Below are 18,625 nucleotides of genomic sequence, written 5' to 3' on the forward strand. Positions count from 1 at the left end.
ATTTTTAATGACGCTACTCGGAAAACTGACAGTTTACAGACAGAGAAGATTACTATAATTAGATCTGTAGGTAAATGGGAATTGTTACAGTGATCTGTTCCAAAATGTTACACAAAGTTTCGTCAGAAGAATGAATAGATGTGAAAAAATCAAATAAATTAGTTTCAATTTGCCTAATTTTAGCTGCTAGGGTAATAGTTTTAGGTAATTAATTTATCAGTCCAGCATTAGGCTTATTTTATTGATCTTTCCCGTAAGCGACCACCTCCCGTAAGCGACCACTTTGTCGTGCACCAAGGGTGGTCGCTTACGGGAGAGTTGACTGTATTAATAGATGTAACTTTTCAGTCAGTGACAGCAATACTGAAAAAAAAAAAAAAATTCTAGTTCAAATGTTCTGCCACTGAGTTCCAAGAGACTCGTGGGAGCTAAGGCCGTAAGACTAGGTTTGTGTGACAAACACCCTGGACACACAGCAACATTCAAATCCTAACAGCATGCAGGATCTTTGTTCCATAAGCCTAGTTTAATAGCCATAGCTCCCACGAGACTCCTGTAGGTCAGTGGTAGAGCATTCGAACTAGTAATCGGAAGGTCTTAGGTTCGACTTCTGAGCTGATAGGAGCACTCATATTTTTTCCGAGTATGCCTTTGTCGCTGATTAAAACATTCATCTATCATTTTCCGGTGGACGTATTTACGACTCAAAGATTGTAAAGTATATTATGATCACACGCAACCACATGCACCTACCGGCATCTGTGAACAATAATGTCAACATTTCCACTGGTAACATTGTTGACCTGCATCAAGATTAAGAAAAATAAACAGTTTACTCCTTCAGCATTCTCTCTGTATATAAACTTAATGGCTACGAGTACTACTGAAACCGAGAGGATTATTAGTCTTAAAGAACGACTGAATTTTTCTTACCTGTTTTTTTAAGCTGTCTGTCTTGGCATTAAAGTCATGTGACTCAGGATCCAACAAGCCTACAGTCCAGGTCGTGCCCGTAAAAGTCACACTCGTGTGAAGCTGTAAATTAGGACCTCCTATGAAAACAGTAAATTAAATAAAATCAGGCAATGAAATGGATGGCCAATAAAGGTTAGGAGTAAGCCAATCACATTCACTAAAGAAAGAAACATTAAGGTAACTTCAGTATCGAGGCACAAAGAGTATTTGGTTTCTGCACAGTTAACTTCCTCAGTCAAAAAGGGGATTTATTCTCTAGGGAGTGCAGACACACAGAGCTGCTCACGAGGACGTCCTCTAGGAATACAGTTCATTGTATTCCTTGAGTCGCTAATTTAAATTTAAATTTAATATATTCATGGTAATTTATCCTCAAAAAGGGCTACTCGAAAATACATTATTGACTGGGAGACAGCGTGGTCAAGTGGTTAGGGCGCTGGACTTGAAATCCTGTGGTCCCGGGTTCAAGTCTTGCTCTGACGGCGAGCTGGACTTGTTCCTCGGTAGCCCAAAGTTCAACTCCTCGGCCGGGCTTGTAAATAGCCAGCTGGTCTGCCTCCTGCCAGCTAGGATTTTGACCAAGTTAATTTCAATTTAAATTATTGGTTTGCGAAGTTCAATACTCGGCCCCACTAGCACTTGTGCTATAAATACTGTCGAGGGTAAATAAAGGTTTTTTTTATTTATTTGATGCTATAAGAGAAGTTTGATAAGTCGCCAGTTTGAAACCTCGGGGAACCTACAGGAACCTTATATAGATACTCTACCTTGAAGTATACCTGACGAATCTCTGGTCCTGACGAATCCTTAGCATATAAGCTAATCAAGCCGACTCTTTACACAATTTGCCTACGCAAAGCACCTCAAACAACTCAAATTACCCAAAACACCATGAAGCTCATTCTAAGCGCACCTAGAAGCCTACCCAAATCCCACCCGGAAGCTAAATGAGATGCACTATGCCAAGATTTTACCTTTATAGTAATTGTAAAATGTATAGATGTCCTCTCTCGATAGATGTTTGTACCAGATGATCATCTCATCAAATGCTGCTTCTGGAAGATTTCCTCCCACTGCTTGCCCTCCGATGGAAATTTTCGCGAAATTCTCTTCGACAAAATTACCAGCACTACACTCCTTGAAAGCAAAGTTCGAGACCTCCTCTCCGTTGACAAAAACGCCTATACTATTTGGATCATCAAGAGTTCTGTGCGTCAGTGCATAGTGTGTCCACACGTCCTTTGGCGTAGGAAATCCAAAAGTGCAGTTCTTGTTGGGGCCAGTGATTTCAAAAACTACCTGTGGAGAAAAGGAAAAGCGTTTGAGGTTTTTAGTTCGTATCCCAAGAGAGACAGTGATTTTCTAATTGACGTGGGCCGGCACATACAACCCCAAAATTAATTAGATGTTAGTTTCTAAGGCTACGCTTACACGAACGTGATTTCAAATGGACACCGTTTCATGACCTCGAAACCGCATCGAAAAAGATACAGCTCAGGCCCGTAGCAAGGCTAAAACAACTGAGGGGGCTTAGCAAAATTGTGAAACAAAACTACTCCTCCCCCCCCCCCCCTCCCCCGTCACTCAAAACCAGACTGATTTGGGAGTTAAAGATGCAACGAGAACATAAAAAAACCGGTAGATTTAGTAAGTAAAACAATAACTTTGCACCTGCATCACACTCTTAGGTACACGTGTTTGCCTTTTCTTTAACGTGGACTACTACGTGAAGTTTCCTAATTTCACGTTTGAAGGAGGACGTAGAGAAACGACGACAAATTTTTCTTTCTCTTTTTAAATTTGGAATAGGGCAGTAAGAATCCGACTGCAGGAGAATTTTTTTCTCTGGTCTTGGGGACATATTTGTGTGGCTTTTTTGTGTGACAACGCGGGAACACTAAATTGTTATAAACTAAAGAACATTTGAATTGCTTGAAACGAGCGGATGTCTTAGCAAACAAGTAGTTTATTTCGACAGTTTTCACGGCTTCAGGTTGGTTGATTTCAATCCATTTTGATTCTTATTTCCGATTCACAAGATAGGAGTGCCTGTTAGCGAAGGAAACTGACAGGTAGTGAAAAGGTACTTGCAGCGTCAGAATTCAACATTAATTTGTTTTAATTATATATTTTTGGGCACATTGCTTTTTAACTTCCAAAATTTCTGGGGGGGCTCAAGCCCCCCTGCCCCTCCCCCGCTACGGGCCTGCAGCTTGAAGTGTTTACACGGTGTCGATGTAACAAATTACGCTCCACTTTCGGCAGAGTGTTCAAAACGACCCGGTTGCAGTAGCAGCGTCGATCGGTGCCGTGTAAACAGAAGGTGTAACCTTTTCGTTACAAATGAAACCGCGTGTTCGTGTAAACGCTGGCTAATATTCAAGGAAAATACTGGGGAGATATAACACATCACTTTTTGGTAACATTTTGCTCCAGAAAGTATCTCACCCTCACCCTTTCTTCCTTACAGGTTATTTACTGAATTAGTCTCAAGCCCCATGCACACCAACAAAACATGTTTAATTAAACCAAGTTAAAAAAAAAAAAATGAAAATTGGTAACAGAAAACTAAACCATTGGCTTTGACATAGGATTCAAGTAAACTTTAACTTATGCTTTAATTTCTCCTAAATCTGTAGTCGACAAAAATCCGAAAGCAGCGTTTATGGACAACTCTTTTAACTAAACAGCTTTTAAACGTATTTAAGCCTCGGTGTGAATAAGGCATTAGACACAAGGGTAGTTCATGCAAACTACGAGGAAATCACGATTAAGAAAGGTTGTGATTTGACTTCGAACTTGTTGAGAAAACGGCGCGAGGTTTTATTTTTACCAATCGCATGGCGTAGTTTAGGAAAACAAAAGCCACAAAGTTCCTTTACACGCTCAACTAAAACCCACCCTACTGAAATAGATTTACCTTCCTTCACTGATTCGTGGTTTATAAAGATCATACCTGGGGAGTTTTACTGGCGACCAGGTACATTTTGTGCCCTCTATGATTGTCTCCGCCCGACGAAAAGAAGACTTGTTTTGCACCTTCATCTTTGTGTTTATACCAGAGCCAGAACATCATTGTGAATCCACTGCTGCACAGAGAAGGGTCAAAGACGCAGCTTTTGGGGAGTCGTTCGCTTAGTGTGAATACTCCACTTGATCCCTTTCCAATGTAAACGGCTGTGTCTCTAATCCCTTTTATGGTAAATGAGTCGTTTGAAGCGTGGCCCCAGTCGGTAGCCAGAAGGTTTTTAATATCCTTGTGGCTGTCCATTGTCCAGTAGAAAGCGGCGGATGATTTGATGAAATTGTCCAAAGCCAAAGGATCTAGGATTGAATGACAAGACATCCCATTAATATGTCAAACTAAAGGAAAGAACATCGGAGAAAAAATAACCCATTGAAAGATTGATGAAAGGTTAATTCTTTGTCAATACCAAGGGCGGCATGGTTTTAATAATCCCCAAAATAAGGAGAAGATTTTAAGCATTTTGGGTTGAGATATCGGTACAGGATAATTATGAGTTTTTTGTTTTTTGGTGTGAGATCATAGGTAGGATAAGGTTTGTCTCTTGACTTTGAGAAAGGGTTAGAGATTCCAGCACTCTTGGGATATTAGTTGATTTTGACCAAAAACAAATTACATGTTTTCGCTTTAGGGGTTCGAGTAGTTGGTGTTACACGTCTACACATAATTCCTTCGAATATCCTAATACAAAAGGGGAAGACACATCGATATTGATATTATTTCTTCTCAATGTAAAAAGTGTTACCATTTCCTTCCTAGTGGCTGAATTTTCAGGCAAACTCGCAATCTTTTTGGTTGTGCTAGGAATTCTTCCTAAAGTTACGTCCACTTTTAGATATTCAACATCTCGGTCTATTCGAATTCGAGTCCGGCAATGTGATTGGTCCAATTTATTGAATTAACAAAACGTTGCTGGGTAACATGTGGAAAACCAAAACTAGAGATGAACAGTATCCCAAAAATACCCCGTGAAAGAGATCAGTTACTGAGCTATGCTAAAACAACTAAAATACCAGCTCTCGTTTCTTATGACTTGTGTCAGGCTGCCTTGAAGCTTCGTCATGATTAGCGGGAGGCTCTTGCTAATCATGAACCGATTACAACGTCTAGCTTCACGTATAGCGCCGAATGTTTAGTTTATCAACACAGTTGGCGTTAGTGTGTTCCGTCAGGAATCACTCTGACGAAAGGATAACGCTCGAAACATCAGCACTCGAATCTCTTTACGGTGGCCAGTTCACCTCTAAGTTATTAACTCTGTTGATAAACCAAACATTCGTTTATACTCCCCACCGACGCAACACCATAGTTTCTCTCATTGTTGCTAAATATCTCATCTTTGCTTGGGACTTTGAATGTTTCCTTTTATGCCTCAACAACAAGATCGCCATTTGAACTACTATTGCAACAAAGACAAGTCGTGTAGTTCAATATACTAACTCGTGGGCCAAGCTGCTTTAGTTTAGTATAAGCTTACTGTACTTTGAGTATTGTAAATATTGTTAGCATAGTAATTAATGTAAGTATTGTAAGTACTGTGAGCATTGTATAGTATTGTAAGTACAGTAACTATCGTTAGCGCTGTAAGTAAAGCAGGTATTCTGAACATTAGAAGCCATATTGTAATCATTGAAAAAAAAAAAAAAACAACAACAACAACAAACAACAACAGCAACAACAACAAAAAAATAACGGTACCCCCTTTTCTCTTGTAGTAGTTAAGAAAGTTACCTTGGTTACAACCATACAGCTCTACCCTCATTGATATGTGCAAATTCCAAGCGAGTGGTCGGAAGCGGATGTAGCGTGCCCTGATTGGTGGATATAACTCATGAGAGACAATACTGTCCGAGTTCGAGTTTCCATCAAAAATCTATCGATAAGATGAAAAATAAACCTTTTTTACAGCTATTGTGAATATAGGGAGTTAGAACGCAAATAAAGGACAAAATATTCCCTTTTTCCACCAATCATCATAAAAAAATTGCTTTTAAACGTTTAAACACAAGTTATGATGACGTTAATAAGAGTTTTGGTAGGCATTGCTGAGTATAAAAGTGCCACAAACTAAGGATGCAGCTTGGTTTTCAACAAAACTAGTAATCATTGATAGTGGAAAAGAAAGGTGGAAGGAGACTCTTTCAGACTCACTTGCAGATCTCGTTAGAGGAGGAAGAAGAAGAAGCGGGAGGAGGAGGAAAGGAGGGGGAGAGGAGGAGGAGGAGAGGAGGAGGAGGAGGAGGAGGAGAAGAAGAAGAATAATCTAATCACCTTCTCTGTGGTTTGTGCGTGTTCCCTGTAGTACAAGAACTTTACTCCATCGCGTCCGTACTGCAATTTGTACTTGGTTACCCACTGGGGTCTAGTATTTCTACCTTGCGTTGCTACGCGAGTTAGTTTCTTATAACTTTGAAGATCAATCTGAAGCCATTGATTGAGATCATTTGTCGCAGAAGACCACGCTCCAGCTTTACCTTGAGAGAGATTTTCTTTGAAGTTTAGTCTGGCAAAAAAGGCAGCATTGCGGTCCCTCCACTGTGACGACGCGCTGATTTGTCCATCAGCAATGGTATGGTTCTCCATTCCAACGGCGTATTGACATTCTACATATTTATGGAATAGATTTAAAGGGGCTGTGTCACTAATTTTTAGTGTAACTTTGAAAAGCGAAAAAAGAACATATTTGTATCAATGGAAACGTAAAACTAATGGTTTAATTTTGTTAAAAGTAACGCTACAGAAACTAGTATCAACCATTTTTGATTGCAGATGGCTAGGATGGAAATAGATTGAAACTTAAAAAAAATTGGCCAATTTTTTCAAGTTCCTCTTGTGAGTTTTGAAGAAATCGCTAAAAACTAATCATAGTTTATTCTTCCTCTGAGAAATCATTTCATATTTTCCTCCCGGTGCCCTTAGAGTGACTCCTCGTTAAAGAAGGGTTTTTTGTCAAATATTTGAGCAGTTTTGACCAACATGAAGCAAAATCTCAGTCATGGTTCCCATTTATTAAATGTAACTATAATACAAATTGAAAAGGTCGAGTACTTTTACTTTTGAATTTCTTCAAGATTTATTAATGGTTTGAGAAGCTATTCGTAATAGTATATATTTCATCTTTTTTTTCCAAACACCTCGAAGTTAATTATAAATATGTCTATGCATGCTTGGAAATTGGATGAAACCCTCTGACTCTTGTTTGATATATATACTTCTCAAACTCATTTTAAAATAATTCATGAAGAAAAAACAAAGTAAATCACTACCGTGAAAGAGGTTTGGAAATGTGATCTTAATTATCATAAAATTTTGTGAACTTTTGCTTCGAATTTCTCCAAGAATTAGCAATAGTTTGAGAAGCTATATCAAACACTCGAAAGAGTGTTTCCTCCTATTTCCAAACACCTCGAAGTTGGTTAAAAAAAACTCAGCTGCGCCTCGTTTTTCCAACCTACTTCTCGGTGTTTGGAAATCGGAGGAAACACTCTTCCTCGTGTTTGATCTATTACTTGAATCGTCTAGTTCGTGGGGATCATTTTCCAGGCAATTGATTATGAGTTTATACTTGCAGTCTCAGTACAGGTAGGTTGTCTACTTAACAAATATGAGAAACATAGAGGTCGTATCGTGTTTAGGAAAATGATCACGTTTGAGGCTCTTGACTTAACGAGTGATTTACACTTGAAAAAAAGTGCAGATGTTCTTTGAATTATTACATGAAAATAAGGTCACGTGACCCATCTGGAAGTGCCCGTTGCATTAATATGTGTTGGTCGAATAACAATGGGCCAGGGTCCAAGATAGAAGTCAAGTAAACACCCTTTATTACCTGGACATCCATAAATCTCAACTCTCATTGATATGTGGCCATGCCAATCTGTCGGCCGAAAACGCATGAAACGCGCTTTGATTGGTGTGTTTAGTTCACTATAAACAACTGTGTCCCGGTCTGTATTTCCAAGGAATTCCTAACAAATGAATTCAAAAACTCGTTAATAATTCATAAGCCCATTGACCTATCAAATGGTCGATAAAGCATCACGTGCAGTTGTTTTAAAACCCGATAAAACTTCCTCTTTACTGGTATGCGGTGTTCAATGTTTTTCTCGTATGGTAATTTCCAACGTTCACAAAAGCATCATTGTTATGAACTCTCTTGACACACTCTTTTCCAGGAATGTTTTTGAAGCCGTTCAAAAAACTCGCAGCACGTGTTTTATCGGCTGCGCCTCGCGGTTTTAAATTCCGATAAAACACTGCTGCTCGTGTTTTAAACATTGCATAAAAATTAAAAGAAAACGACAAATTAGAAGAGACGTACAATATAAAGTATTACGTGAAAAAGGGAGAAAACAGAGAAAGAATCGTTTCATTTAAGATAGCGGTAGGGCTTTGCCTTTTAATTCCGTTGCGTCAAGGAAAACTAAAGATTAGCGTATTTATACGATTAACCGCCCTGGGCGCTTAGTTAATTTTGGGCCCAAGAGAGTGGGCGCTTATTATTTTTCAGCAAGCGAAGACATATTTAAAGAATAACAAAACAAAATATAACAAGTTTATTTCGCTTCAACAAGACAAATCGATGTGCACAATCTAACATAAACAATATAAAAGTTCATTACTTATCTAAAAACAAGTTTAGAACAGAACTGACGCTCCTCTTCATTCATGCCGGGCTAGTACAGGAATTTTTTTTCCGTTGGGAGGGGTGGGATGGGCACTTTCTAACTTTTTGTGCTTTCAAAGTGGGCACTTATACGAGATGGGCGTTTATTCGAAGGTGGGCGGATAATCAAATAAATATGGTACTTGCGATTTACGTATAATGTCCACAAATGCTATTTCTTCAGTGGATAACGCCGTCATTAATGAGGGTCGGTGGTTTGAGGCCTGGCAGGTCACTGCACATTCTCTCTTTTGGGCAGGGGGTAGGATAACCACGGGTTTCAGCCTACCACGGGAAGTTGGACGATGCCGCCCTCCTAAGTCTAGGGTAGCACCTTTTTGTAAGTGCTAGCAACCCCACAGTTACTCCCATTAGGGCTACAGCAAGGGTAAATGAGACTGTCTCTCTAGCTTTTCAGCCATACATCTAGGAGAACGACAACTCTAAACAGAGCCTGCATCCCCTGCAGACGCTACGCTCGTGTCACCCGCTGCACCAGTGTAGCAATGACTGTTATTGACCGAGAGAGAGGGAGCGACTCTGCACAAAACCCCACCCACTTTAATACTCTCAATGTGCAGTTAGTTCAGCAAACAACCAACACACCACCACCACTGACTGCTGAACACTCATCTTTCGAAGCGAAAGGAGAGACCACCACATTCGCTCGTTCACCCAGGTATTCAAGTGCTTTCCGGCGACGTATATGCTGGAGTAAAAACTCTGCCATGGACAAGCATCCCATACTACGAAAAGTCTCGATAATCCTGGCGATAAGCCCCCTTCGTATTGGTCACTCAGGCTCGCAACGCGACTCTGGCTATCAAACAAAGAAAAGCTTATTGTTTTAGTATAAATAAAAGTACCTTGGGTTTCCCTTGCTCACTGTAGTAGTGGAATGTGTTTCCGTCATCGCCGTACTGCAGTTTGTACTTGGTGACCCACTGGTAGTATAGATTTGAATTTCTTCCTTGTGTTGCTACACGGGTCACTCTGGTTTGGTGATTACCCAGGTCAATCTGGAGCCACTGATTGGTATCGACTGTACGAGATGACCAGCCTCCTCGTTTAATGTTAGTTTTCTTAAAGCGCAATCTTCCTTGACTTGAGGCATGATTGGCATCAAACTGCGAAGAGGCGCTGATTTGATGGTCAGCGATTGCACCGCTTTCCATACCCAAAGGTAGAGGCGTTTGACATTCGAATATGTTTACTGATGAAGTGAATAGCAAACCAATGTGAATACAACTGGGCTTCCGTAAACTCAGCCTTTTAAACATTGTACACACTCAAATCTCTTCTAAGCCTTAGAACAAAAATATACCATTCCTCTTGAAAAAGTCGAAAAATTTCGCTTGATGTGCGTAAGTTACAAAACTTTGAAAATTAGGAAAAGCGAGTCACATGAACACTACTTGAATTGGCCGCAAATGGCCCTTTGTCCTTTTTTTCTGGACTATTCAAAGGACGCTAACATTCATATTTGCTGCTTTTTTGGTCAAGAATAATCAATGAAGTCCACGAATCCTGCGCGATACGTCACGTAGCCCAGTTTCGTTGTTGAAGATGTTCGCCAGTACATCGCACCCAGGCTCAGTGTTTTAGTTGTTCACTAGTAGATACAATTAGGTGCAACAGAAACATTTGAAAACTCGTTTCTCAGTATCAACAAACGCTTTGAAAATAAGATAATTGCAATGCAGGCCATCCAGTCTCGAAGCCCAGAACTTTCGACCTTTCAAAAGAAAGTCGAACGCGCTAACCAATGCGGCAACGAAACACTACTTACCTGGTTTAAAACTGTTTGTATCTCCATAAAAGCTTTATTGGATTCAAAACAAACGAACGAACAAACAAAAAAAATGAAGGCGTACCTTGTTTACACCACTCTTCGTCGCGAAGGCTTGAGTCGCAAACGCACTGTCCAGTGACCTCATCACAATATTGTCCTTTAAAGCAAGAAGGCTCACATACGGAATCTAAGGAGAAGCGTTACAATAAAGATTGAAATCATTCTTTCAAATCTCCCTTCTCAAATTGCATTTTTATCCCCTTCATTTTGCACCCGCCAAAGCTCATAAACCTATCCAACTTTGCTCTGTTCAAATTTTAGACTGAGTAGTCTGCTAAACGAGCGTTTCTTTCAGGCACATTATTTAGCATGTACCTAGTTGTTTGCGTCTGATCTCTGATATTTTGCGTAGTTGCCTTGTTTACCCCGCCGAGAAAAACAAACATAAAAGCCTCTGTTAGCAGGGTATGGATTGAGAAACGCTGGTTGTTTTCATTTTAAAGTCAATAATCGAGGCAGCGACCACGACCTATTCACCTACCCCCTACCCACGAGTTGTTGCCAGTGTACCTACTGTACTCAAAACAAACAGATATTTCTGGGGCAAAAACCACATCCCAGGAAATTTTAAAGGCTTTTGTAAATTTCTGAAATTCGGTTTCTGAAGATATTCTGATATTTCCATCGTGTCGAAGGCACCCAGCAATTAGACGGGATTTGTTTTTCGCGAACTGGAGACGAAGAAACACCCACTATGTTTATTTTCAATAATGCCGCGCAAGTACCCTGAATTATAAAAACCAACTGTCAATCAATCCACCAACACCAATTGATATCAAAGTGTGAACCAATCAGAATTCATGGCATCGCCATTGGTAATCTAGAGAAATATTAATACACACAAAAGGCACGACCGTTGTCTACTGATTATGAATAACTGAAAAAGATAAAAAATAAAAAAGACTTGGAGGTTTCATTTCTTCGTTACCGTCTGAAAAATGACAGTAGTAAACCGTCCTCTCCAGCTTCAGGCGGGAGAGAGAGGGAAGGCCCTATTGCAGGTTTTCTTTCTTTTTTTTTTTTTTTTTTCAAGAAATGAACTCACCTGTGGGAAAAAGGACTTCTAAATCATCGGCTGGAAACTCTTTTTCGCCCGCGAAGAATTTGCTTGTTTCTGATACATTAGGAGCTTGGTAAACATTTCCAACGTCAGCTACAACACTTTGGTTGTTGAGGTGGACAGTTAAATCATCATTTCCGAATTTGAGCTTGTCAGAAGCTAGTGTGACTGCAAGATGTCTATGAAGGGGTTTCATATCCAATCGGGTGTTGTTTAAGCTTGCATAGAAGCTGTTTATACTGAATAGAAATGCTTTTAAGCTGGGCTTGGTAATAACGCTAGTTCCTGCAAAGAAAACATTACTTTATGAGCGTTTCATACAAACATTTACTAAAGAGCTCTTTTATCATTCCTATCATCCTAATAAACGCCCCTTGTAATTTAATGCCCTCATGCACATCACAACCCTTACTGAAAGGTCAAAACTGACTTCTGTGACCTGAGGAGCTAGGAAGAGGAAATAATATTTTTAACCTGACCATTCGGCTATTTGACGTCCCGTTATCTATAAGCGGGTTTTAGGAGAGAAAATAAATAGTTTCTTGAAGTTGTATAGTTTTGAGGCTCTCCTTACAGAATAACGAATTGCAGGAACCCATCTAAACATTAGAAAAGGACCTTCCACGCCATGCGCGATTTTCTGGCCTTCTGATTTCACAGCCTGACTGGCTGATGTCTGACATAAAACAATACTACTAACTAGCTCTGTTTTGATTGGGTCTGTGAACTGTGGGCGTCCAAAACCTCCCCCGAGAGCCGTTCTAAAAATAAATCTACTCGAAAAGGGGTTGACTCCAAGACTGAGTATGAGAGATGGAGGCTCCCCTTGATTGGCTCCTGCGAATTGTGCTTCTTCTAAATTTTCAATACAAATTGGCTAAAGCAAAGTTATTATTATCACGTACTTTCGCTGCAAAGACAAAGTCCGGCAACAGCTGGCACCCAATTAGAAAAATCGACATTATGAAAGAACATACAATTTTGAAAGGGTCTGCCATGCCATGCTCCGTTGTTGAGCAAGCAAAGCGGAGAAAAAAGATTACTGATCAGTTCGAACTTAAGTATAAATTCTGTTTTCTTCTTAACATGTGGAATTAATGCATTATTGTAAAATAAATTGGTTATATATATTTCATATCTCCTAGCTTTTGAAGGGGTAATGCCACCTTTTTATCTATAGCAACATTAAAATAATGGTTCAGTTAATAACCCTGATAGTGCACAGGAATTAGTATCAATCATCTTTCATTGTGGATGGCTAGGATGGAAATGGATTGCAACCCGAAAATATTGGCCAGGTTTTTTCAAGTTCTTCTTCGACCTGCGCATCTTAAATACATCACATGTAATGCGAATAAGATTACGTTAGCCGGACACAACAGATTGCACAATTGTAAACTGGAAAAGTCCGAAGTTAATGTTCTGCATGACCATGATGTAACTGCACGGACATACAGTGTATTTAGCTAAATTAGGAAAAGAAACGCGTGTAATCGTGTAACAAGAATTAAATTTAAGAGCATTAGAATAGTGTAGGCTTGAGATTTTACTGTGCTCGTGATTGTAGGGAAAGTACTTGTTGCGCAAATAGAAGTTAGTAAATCGCAGTTATGTAAAGTTAGATAGAGTCAGATCGAATTGAGAACGGAATTGTGAATAGCGAATAGAGAATAGGGACTTGTAGATTGGATAGCAAATATTGTCAGATTGTTGGAATGTTAGAATAAAACTGCGGAAAAGGAAACATACAGTCCTCTTCAGTTTGTGAGCCGGCGGGTGCGGAGTCCGCAAAAGATTCCGCGACATAAAGGGACGACCGCATTATGTGTTAAAATCAATAGTGGCCGCCCTCACGAGCCATAAATAGAAATAACTATACCCTGTTTTAAGTCAAACTGAAATATTTCTTCGTTATTTACGAATCTGGACTGTGTTTCCATCAAATTATCTTTAATCTACACCAAGAGTGAGGGTTCGCTAAGGGAATATCACATACCTTGAAAACCATAGAGCTCTACTCTCATTGAAACGCGTCCATTCCAAGTCACTGGCTGAAAGCGGATGTATCGTGCTTTGATTGGGGGATAGAGTTTGTTACAAACAACAGTATTCTGGTCCGTATTTCCAGTAAATATCTAAAGAAAGAGAGAAAAATATATAAATTGTTAAAAAATAACTATGTTAAACCGTCTGTAAAGGTAAACGTTTAGCGAATAATAAATGCAAAGAAACTCTTAAGTTCAGGCGTGGTTTTTTCATCTCAGGTGATAAGTTAATTTGGCCACCGTACAGATATTCGAGAGTTGACGTTTCGAGCGTTAGCCAACACAACACTGACACAATAGAGCATTCTTCCATCAGCTCCATAAACACCCCTTGTTTAGTCGTATCTTGCCGGTTTTGAGACTCGAAATGTGAAGGAAATTTTCCCCCCCTAAGGAAAATCCTGCCCTCAAATTAGCCAATCAGAGGGCATATTACATCGGATAGAAACTAGCCTGAGAAGCAAGCATTTCTGTTGGGGTTTGGCACATTGTTCGCTTATTGACCTCCGTTTCTTTCGCTCTCGTCCCAATACCCGCGCGGTCAAAAAGCGAAAAACGCGCAAAACCCCAACGGAAACGCTTTCTACGAAGGCTAGATACAAACAATAACCATAGAGTTCTAAAGCGATGACGTCACAAAAACGAATTTTATGAAATTATGGGATTTGTTAGAATACTCGGAAAGAGCATGATGAAAATGCCTACTTTCCAAAAATCAGCATCTTATTGCAAATTGGGGGCGGCATATTCAGATCTGTCATGCCCTTGTGACTCCGTACAAATCCTTCTTATTTTGTCTCAGTTTCAAACATTAAAGGCCGATATTCACGGTCAAGTGCATGCGCGAGCAGACTGGCTCAAAAATAAATTGCACGGGTCGACACTAAATTCTATGCGAGCTTGTGGTGGAACAATCTGTTGAAATCGCGCCCGAATTTGGATCATCCGCTCTTCGTTCTTCACTTTTTATAATCTTTGTTTCCTGTTGTAAATATAAGTTCGATTTTTGTAAGGTTAAAAGTGTTTTAGCATCCGAAAACGACATTTTTGTCGATGGATCGGAAAGGAGAGGTCGCGGCCGACCGGCGACGGGACGTTCTGTGGACTCTCTGGAAGCGCAGAAGTTAAAGCGGACAGAGTAGAGTGGATGTAGAAATCCTGTGTGGTTAATAAGATACGTCCACCAAACGTGGAAAATTGGTAAAGAGATAAGTCTGTTTAAAAGAGACAACGATTTCGCGGCATATCTGCTTTCGCCGGAAATGGCAAAGGTCACCAACTGGTTTTGGATGAACTCGCGAGGATTTTCTAGATTTCAATCGTACTGTTTGTTCATATGGAAATCAACTGTCAAAAACGGAGAATTCGACGGACAAACAGCATCAAACATCAGTGTTTTGCTTTGGATGGAAAAAATTGTACAACACTGAGACGCGAAGCGAATAAATATGAGATCAAATGTGCGAGTTAGTTGTAGTCGTCTATTAGCGGGCTCGAATAGCGGGCAGTAGAAAAAAAAATCCAAAAGATTTGCGGCAAACTACAAAATCTATTTTAAGGTATTCATTTATCTATAAAATTATGGTCATTGCGAATGGCAAACGCAGTTTTGATTTGCCACCATGGCAGAGTTTTCTCAAATGCATTCCAGCATCTCGGAAGGACGCTCAGTGTTGTTGTTACTAAACGGTCGGTCACGGTCAGGGAAGTATATTTTCCAATATTTCGAAAGGCACGGCCTTTCTTCTTTAGGGTATGTTTGAGCTTGCTCTTTTTTTAGATTATTTGCTTTACAATTTTTTTGCTGATTAGATCCTTCACCACAGGATCCGGTGCTTTTATTTTGTCACGGTGGTCCTTACAAACACAGTTTATCAATGGTTTTTACTGATTTCTCATCATGCTCTTTCCGATTATAGTAACAAATCCCAAAAATTAAAATATTTGTGACGTCACACTTTAGAACTCTATGTAGTGACGTATTTTAATTTTACCTTGCTTTGATTTTGTCCTTGTTCTGTGTAGAGCTGGAAGTTCACTGCATCGTCACTGTACGCTACTCTGTATGTCTTTACCCACCGCGGATGATCTTGCCCTCCTTGTGTTGCTACTGCTGTTACTACATTAATTGGTGTACCAAGATCAATCTGGAGCCACGGATGTTGATCATTTAAGCCAGGTACCCAATTTTTGCCTTGCAAATGTAGTCTTGACTGCGCTGCGGCGTGATGATTAACCTGCGACGATGCTGAAATCTGCCCGTCAGAGATGATACCATTTTGCATGCCCATAGCTCGATCAGTTTCACAGCCTAGAGGTTTGATCTCATCGTTAGGAAAAAGAGTTATTACAATAGAGTGTTTTCACATGCCGCCACAACGGCCATGTTAGTGTCCCAAAACAAAGAAATGGCGGCCATGTTGGTGTCCCAAACTAAACCTCTGGGAATTGAACTCTATTTTTATGTAAATAATTTCTTTTGTTTCAGTAAACCAATATGGCCAGTAGTCATTTGAATGAAAACGCTCTATACGAAAAAAGTAGTTAATTTTATTGGCGAATTTAATAGGAATCTACTAGGGGCATATTGATTGAATAAAATTGGGCTTTTGTCAAGAAACAATAGTTGGGATAAATCTTTACTCTGGAGAGCTTTGCAAATTTAGTCCGAGATATTTAGTGAGTTACGCGTTTTTCCATGGTAACATTAAGTTTTGCGAAAAATAAGAAACGAGTGGTAGTTTTTTGAAGACAATAGTGATGATTTTCAGTAAAGTGAAGGAATAACATGATGTCATAGTACGCCGCTACCAACCGACATGGCGGCGTGCACACTATTGTTAGTTAGTCACGATCTACTCGGCCCAACTGTCCTTGTGGTTCGCGGACACTTGTATTGAGTAATGATGACAAACCGAATGTGGAAATGACGCTTGAAGAAATCGAGCTTCTCGTTGGAATTACAACTTAAAATTTGGCATGGGTGGTACTCACCCCTTTACTTTTGAATGATGAAGATAAAACGAAAGGTAAAATTTTGATCACAGTAGCACTTTGAAATTTACTTAAAACTGTGGTGACTCAATTTTGCCTTAAAATCATTCAAGGAAGCCGCTTGCCGTAATTCTAAGGGCTAACTATTTTTCAACTGAGCTCCACAGTATAAGAAAATTTTCTTTAAATAATCAGTGCAGGGTCATGGAAGAGGTAGTGCGCTTTCAGTGTACTTTATATGATAATTCACATTATTGCAACAAACAAAACCGTGATCTCATCTCGTTAGCGACATGTTCCTTGAATACCATGGGGAAGATAGTAGCCTGATTTTATCAGAGGGAGAATCAACCACAAGCGGAGAATGTGAAGAGAATTGGCAACATTTTTTTTTCCAAATTGTAGGCTATTTCCAATCCTTACCCAAAGATACCTTTAGATACTTTTTAAAATAGGTTAAGCAGTTTTACTTTGAAACTGAACCGTTGCATTTTGCTTTCCCTTAATACCGATATACCTTTTAAGACAATTAGCGGCCGGCATGTTGACAAGCAAATGCATCATAGAATTTAACGAACAACCATAACGAATATAATTATACAATGTCATAACACTAAGAACAGACACTAAGAACATTCCCCCAGACTTACCTAGATTCCAACCAATGTCCGAAAATCCTCCGAAAACATACGAGCTCTTCCGAACCAATACGACTGATGGTCCCTCTTGAGTACATCTCTCGTGGAATGTCTTACTGTTCCAGCCGTGTTCTGTAGCACGATAACAGGGAACCCAGCGATTGGTGGAGAACCCTGCTTGTGCTAGCCAGAATTGAAGAAGCTTGGGGTAGCTGTCAATGTGACCAATCATTCTCGATTGGATAACTTGAATGAAATAAATTAGGCATCTAATTAGCTCAAAAGCAAATGAACAGCGAAAGCAGGCAATATTTTGAATTTGACGCGTTGGCGATGGTTAAGTCTCAAAAAATTAAGTAAAGTAAATTTTAATAAACCTGAAGCATTGTTTGTTCTGTTCAGATTCCAAGTTGTGTCTTAGAATTTTAAGGTCATACACATCAGGAAAGACTCAGGTTGAACATCAATTTCAAGCCAGATCGGTTGGCGAGGCAAGGTACCTGTTACCCTTAAAACCACTCTCGTCCGGTCAGATCCCGTGGAGAAGGGATACTCCCGCTTAATAGGCTATGAAGGTGTGTAGAGCGCCAAAAGGAATGGTTTTTGAGCCGTTTTGTTCTGTAGATCTGAAAACGGGTGTAGTTTTAAGAGGCCAGGTGTGAATTTGCCAAAGCTCCCGAGGAGCTTTCAGGCCCTAAAGGTATTTTTCTTATCTCTTTTCAACAGATTACCAGTTATTTTTTGCACCAACTAAATCAATGTGTTTCTTAACTTAGAAAATGTGTATGCTTTCAACGTTATCATAAATTGAATTTTGAGTAGGTAAAATTGTTTCTCGGGTCTGAAATTTTTGCCGGAGTTTGAGAAATCCACGCCAGATCTGATAAAGGCTACCAAAAAAATATTTTTTTTCTGAAATAGCATCAGGTTTTAGAGAATCGAGGAATGCCCCCACCTACCACTCCCGCGCGGAGGCTAGAAATCCCTATAAGACGTTGTAACTACCGGGTTTGTGTTTCGTTGTATTTTCTACCAGAGCGTACAGCACATAATCAGTTAAGTTACAGAAAGTTGTTTAAACATATAAACATAATAAAAACGCGAGCAAAGATAATTACCAAAGGAGTTTAATTGAGCCGCGCGTGGAGTAAAGGAACAATTGTCATTTATGCTTAAGGTAGCATTACTGATGGCAATATCACCACGGTAACCACCAACCACTGCCTCCATTTTAACCTAAAGGAGAGAAATATTTGTTTTAAGGATAAGTGTACCAGTTCAGTGTGCCAGGCTTTCCCGGCTTTTGACCGAGCTTGCCGGCAAAATGTAGTCTGGTAAAGCTTGGCAAATATGGCCACCGCCAAGCTTTC

The 18,625-nt window shown here is 39.8% G+C and overlaps 1 protein-coding gene across 1 annotated transcript in view; it reads right to left on the reverse strand.

Annotated features, from left to right (window-relative positions):
* Positions 1-18,625, reverse strand: part of LOC146469821 (uncharacterized) — a 55,138-nt gene that overhangs the window by 24,580 nt on the left and 11,933 nt on the right. The window contains exons 8-19 of the mRNA XM_085122796.1: positions 18,374-18,491; positions 17,268-17,501; positions 11,564-11,863; positions 10,541-10,645; positions 9,533-9,879; positions 7,830-7,968; positions 6,272-6,603; positions 5,732-5,873; positions 3,932-4,299; positions 1,950-2,274; positions 934-1,052; positions 754-803 (exon numbers count right to left, since the gene is read on the reverse strand). Of these exons, the coding sequence (XP_084978922.1) occupies positions 754-803; positions 934-1,052; positions 1,950-2,274; positions 3,932-4,299; positions 5,732-5,873; positions 6,272-6,603; positions 7,830-7,968; positions 9,533-9,879; positions 10,541-10,645; positions 11,564-11,863; positions 17,268-17,501; positions 18,374-18,491 (2,579 nt within the window). The remainder of the gene's footprint in view (positions 1-753; positions 804-933; positions 1,053-1,949; positions 2,275-3,931; positions 4,300-5,731; positions 5,874-6,271; positions 6,604-7,829; positions 7,969-9,532; positions 9,880-10,540; positions 10,646-11,563; positions 11,864-17,267; positions 17,502-18,373; positions 18,492-18,625) is intronic.

Source organism: Pavona decussata, unplaced genomic scaffold, assembly GCF_977016875.1.
Source record: "Pavona decussata unplaced genomic scaffold, jaPavDecu1.1 SCAFFOLD_116, whole genome shotgun sequence".
Classification (NCBI taxonomy): Eukaryota; Metazoa; Cnidaria; class Anthozoa; order Scleractinia; family Agariciidae; genus Pavona; species Pavona decussata.